The sequence below is a fragment of the Entamoeba histolytica genome, genomic scaffold (genome assembly GCF_000208925.1).
Source record: "Entamoeba histolytica HM-1:IMSS scf_1104750517757 genomic scaffold, whole genome shotgun sequence".
NCBI lineage: Eukaryota > Evosea > Mastigamoebida > Endamoebidae > Entamoeba > Entamoeba histolytica.
In genome coordinates, this window is record NW_001915130.1 from 1 (window position 1) to 4,297 (window position 4,297).

General features: G+C 28.6%; 3 protein-coding genes across 3 annotated transcripts, besides 2 other annotated features; all 3 read left to right on the forward strand.

The window, feature by feature from the left end:
• Nucleotides 1-14: 14 nt before the first annotated feature.
• Nucleotides 15-109: a repeat region.
• Nucleotides 101-152: a repeat region.
• Nucleotides 153-667: 515 nt separating this feature from the next.
• Nucleotides 668-1,063, forward strand: EHI_095300 (uncharacterized protein; the record flags this gene model as incomplete). The annotated part of the gene is made up of 1 exon (XM_644120.1): nt 668-1,063. One exon carries the CDS (start codon nt 668-670, stop codon nt 1,061-1,063), a length of 396 nt encoding a protein of 131 aa, XP_649212.1.
• A 635-nt stretch (nt 1,064-1,698) lies between these two features.
• Nucleotides 1,699-2,046, forward strand: EHI_095310 (uncharacterized protein; the record flags this gene model as incomplete). Its single annotated transcript, XM_644121.2, has 1 exon — nt 1,699-2,046. The coding sequence occupies one exon, from the start codon at nt 1,699-1,701 to the stop codon at nt 2,044-2,046; it is 348 nt and encodes a 115-aa protein (XP_649213.2).
• A 638-nt stretch (nt 2,047-2,684) lies between these two features.
• EHI_095320 (uncharacterized protein) lies at nt 2,685-4,079 on the forward strand (the record flags this gene model as incomplete). The annotated part of the gene is made up of 1 exon (XM_644122.2): nt 2,685-4,079. One exon carries the CDS (start codon nt 2,685-2,687, stop codon nt 4,077-4,079), a length of 1,395 nt encoding a protein of 464 aa, XP_649214.2.
• Nucleotides 4,080-4,297: the final 218 nt, after the last annotated feature.

Sequence of the window (4,297 nt, forward strand, 5' to 3'; positions counted from 1 at the left end):
TACCCCATTTAAATAATATCAAAACATAAATATTAAAAATATATAAACATATTAATTACATATTTTAATGAATTTGATTCAATTGATTTTAGTAATCCTCATAAATATAATTTACAAAAGAAATTAAGAAATAATAGAGAAATAATACATGTTATATTAACAATAAATTGATTAATTCACAAAGAGTTAGTAAGGAGATTAAAAGCACTGAAATCTTTAAATATAAATGGTTTATAACCCATTGTGATAGATGACGTCAGCAGTCACAAAAATTCCCTATATTACTTATTGTCACAAATATTTATAGTCACAAATATTTATAGTCACAAACGCGCGTAGCGCGTTATTGACCCTTCGGGTCAATTGTGACTATAAATATTTGTGACAATAAGTAATATAGGGAATTTTTTTGTGACTGCTGACGTGGCAGACACAATTTATAGTAAATAATTAATAGTAAAAATACTATTTATTATTATACTTGATATGAGGTTATTACTTATTGTCCCAAATATTTATAGGTGTTTCACGTATGAAAACGGGATTTCATTCGTAATGAACACCTTGAGTGGAACATGTCCAAAGAATAGTTAAATAAACTATTAAGAATAATACTATTCTATTATTTAATGACCCTACCATCTAGATATGGTCATTAGATCAAGCGATGTACGGTACACCACAAAGATACATTAGAAACGTCTCGGATGAAGAGACGGAAATAGAAGACAGACCTGTTTTACTTCAAGATTTTAGTCAACTTATTAAAGACATTTCATTAATTAATAAGAAATGTGAAATACTAACAGGAGGTTGTGATTTGACGATCGGTGAATATCCATTTATTTCCATAAAATTGTTATTAGAAGGACATATTGAGATTATTGACGAAATAGAAGAAGCTATTAAATTGTTCAAAAAGAACAATACTCTTCTTATTAATAAAATAAAAGAAGGTAAAAGAAGAGAGGAAAGAGAAAAAAGAATAGATGAAGCGGAGAAGAAAAAGAAGAAGAAACTAAACCAGAGAGAAGAAAAACTAGACCTCTCTAATTTAATTTAATTAATTTTAAAATTTTGTTATTTATTTTTTGTTATTCAAAATTTTAAAAAGAAAATAATTTGTTATTTAAACAATAAGCAATAATAAAATAAAATAAAAAGGAATAAAAAGCATTCAATTAAAATGATCAATATCAGGAATATACCTGCCAGAATAAAGCGTATTAAGCAGGAATAAAAGAGGACCACAATCCATAACAGTGGAATAAATATCCACCATTATGTAGTCGAGCCATTTATTCATTTGGTCCGAGTACTTTAAATGGTATTTATGATCCCAAACTCGGAACCAATAAATTAAACCATATAATACTATTTCAGTATTATTATCATTGGCTCGACTGAGTTGGGACTTCACTTCCCTGGCAATAGCCGAGAGTAGTACAGAAAGACGTGTCCTTCTAAAAGTACCACTAAAAGACATTGAATGCTAAAATATTATTGCCGTTTAAATAACAAATTAAATGGCTGATATGAGGCAGTATATGAGGTAATGATTGACTTTTATACTATACATATAATAAAATTATAATATATTAAAAATAGAAATGTCTGTTTTGTCTATCCTGTCTGTCCGAATGCCTGTTACATCTGAATATTTAAATTATCATGAATTGAATGGCAATATACAACAAGATGGATACAGAAGAAAGAATGGAATCCACAGGAATAGAGAACATTGATATTAAATCGTTAAAGAATTATTTTATTGATTTAGACACATTAGAAGACATTTGCGATGATTTAGTACAATGTTTTAAAAAAGAACAGCTATATTACTTAGAAGAAGATAAGTTTAATTCAATACTTGATGAAGAAGCTGCATTAGTGAATACTATTCATGAAATAACAAGTAGTATGAAGAAAGATTATGGCGATATTTTACAAGCTTTTGAAATAAGAGCTACAGAAAGAGCAAGAAGAAGAAGAGTAGCTATTTCAAGAGAATTGAATAAGAAGCCAAAAATGCCAAAGGATAATTAAAATTAAAATTAAATTAATTTAATTTCTTTTTAATATTATTTTGTTTATTAAATAAAAATAAATAAAATAAAAAAGTAAATTAATTATTATTCCAAATCATTAGTGAAATGGAAGTTTTCTAATAATTCTAATAAACCACCCAGTTTATTAAATCGTTGATCCTTAGTGCAAGAATCGACGAAACCTGTAAGGTAATAAAATAAAACATCACTATAATTATAGTGAGTCTCCTCGAATCTCCTCATAAAATAGAGGATAGAATAGATTAGACACTTGGTGTCCAAATCCAAACTATCACTCTCGAGGAGACCTTTACAGGTTTCGTCGATGTCTTGCACAATGCTAGACAAGAGAGGGAACATCGAATAAAATAAAAAGTATTCCAGTTTAAATAACAAATAAAACGTGTAAACAACACAACAAACAGACACTTAAAGAGGAATTTCTAAATTAATTGAATTAAATTTTTATTATTCCTTATAGTTTAAAAATCATTTTCTACCTCATACATTACCTCATACATACAATAAACAGACAAAATAGAAAATTCCAAATAGTATAAATAGCATATCTTATTACCAACAAATCAACTGAACTTGATGTCACAACCACACAAAAAATACTATGAGTTCAAAGCAATGCATGGCTATGTCACTATCAATTTAAAAAATAATACTCCAATCCCTTCAAAAGAAACAATTAAAAATATGATTGAACAGTGGTGTACTACTAGAAGTAAAAGGGCTCAAATAAAATATTTAGCACTGAGTAAAACAACAAAAGGACCTAATAGACATGTTCATGCCTTCTTTGAATTGGAAGATGTAAGTCACGTAAGAAAGAGACCATTTATACAATTAAACGGGGAACAGCATTTTATGAAATTTGAAAAGATTACAGAGAACGAAAACTACGATGGAAGTTTCAAAACAATTATTGATTACTTAAAGAAACAAGGAGAAAAACATCCAGAAAGTGGAGCCATATTTGAAGAAATCGGCAAAATGGAAAACAACAGAGGAAGATTAGGTGACATCGATTTAGGTAGAGCTTTAAAGATGCCAGACTTAGAAGAGGCACATGCTTACTTGAAAGGAATAAGTGTAAAGGGATTTATGAATATTGGACAAAAATTTGATTCTTTGTGGAACCAAGAACACAGTAGAGATAATTATAACAGAATAAGAATTAAACTTCAACCTTGGAAAGAGGATAATCCAGTAGTCAAAAACAGTAGAATATGGTTGAATTCTGCATTAAGTGGAAAGAGCAAAAGAATTAAAACACTAGTAATAGTAAGTGATACAAAAATGGGGAAAACGGAATTTATAAATGATTTACTTAAAGATCTTAAAGTAGATGAATTTAGAGGAAGATTTATGATGGATGGACATAATGAAAACTTGAAATATGATATCCGTCTATTTGATGATGCCAATTTAAATGACATCATTTGGCCAGAATTTAAGTCTTTAATCAGCACCAGAGGAGAACAAATTACAATAAACATTAAATATTCACATGTAAAAGTGACATCAATTCCAACAATATTAGTATTAAATCCAGGTAGTTGGAAAGCTCTACAAGAAAGAGCCAAAGAGTTTGAAGACTTCGATTGGATGGAGAAAAATACAGTAGTACTCCAAACTAATGAGAAATTATATATTGAACCACCACCTAAGGAAGAAGCAGTACGGGATAAAAATAAATATGATGGATTAGATCCTAAATTAGTTGAAATGCTATTGGAGAATGAAGTTGAAGAAGATGTTAATTTAGATGATATGGGAGATGATACAATAGATGATTTGAATGATATAATAGAAGAATTAGAAGAAGAAAGCATGCCTCCTCCCATGGTACTTGAAGAGCCAAAGCCAGTAGAAGAAAACAGAGAGAAAAGAAAATCTTTAATATTATCTCTGTTAAAAGAGAATGATACAGCAATAGTACCACCTAAAGAACCAGATGTTGAATTAACTCAACAAGCTAGAGAATTAGCAAATAGGTGGTTAGGTGGAAATTTTAATTAACTAATTTTTGGTTTATCTTTTATTTTTATTTTTAAAATGAGTTATTGGTATAGACCAAATGTATTAAAACGAAAATGGGGAAGTTATGGAAATATTCATAACAATCAATACTATGATAATTATAATGATTATTCATTTAACAATGGAATGAATACTACTTATGATCCAGATAATGGAGAAGATGAATATTTTGAAGAAGATGATGTAGATTTACATCC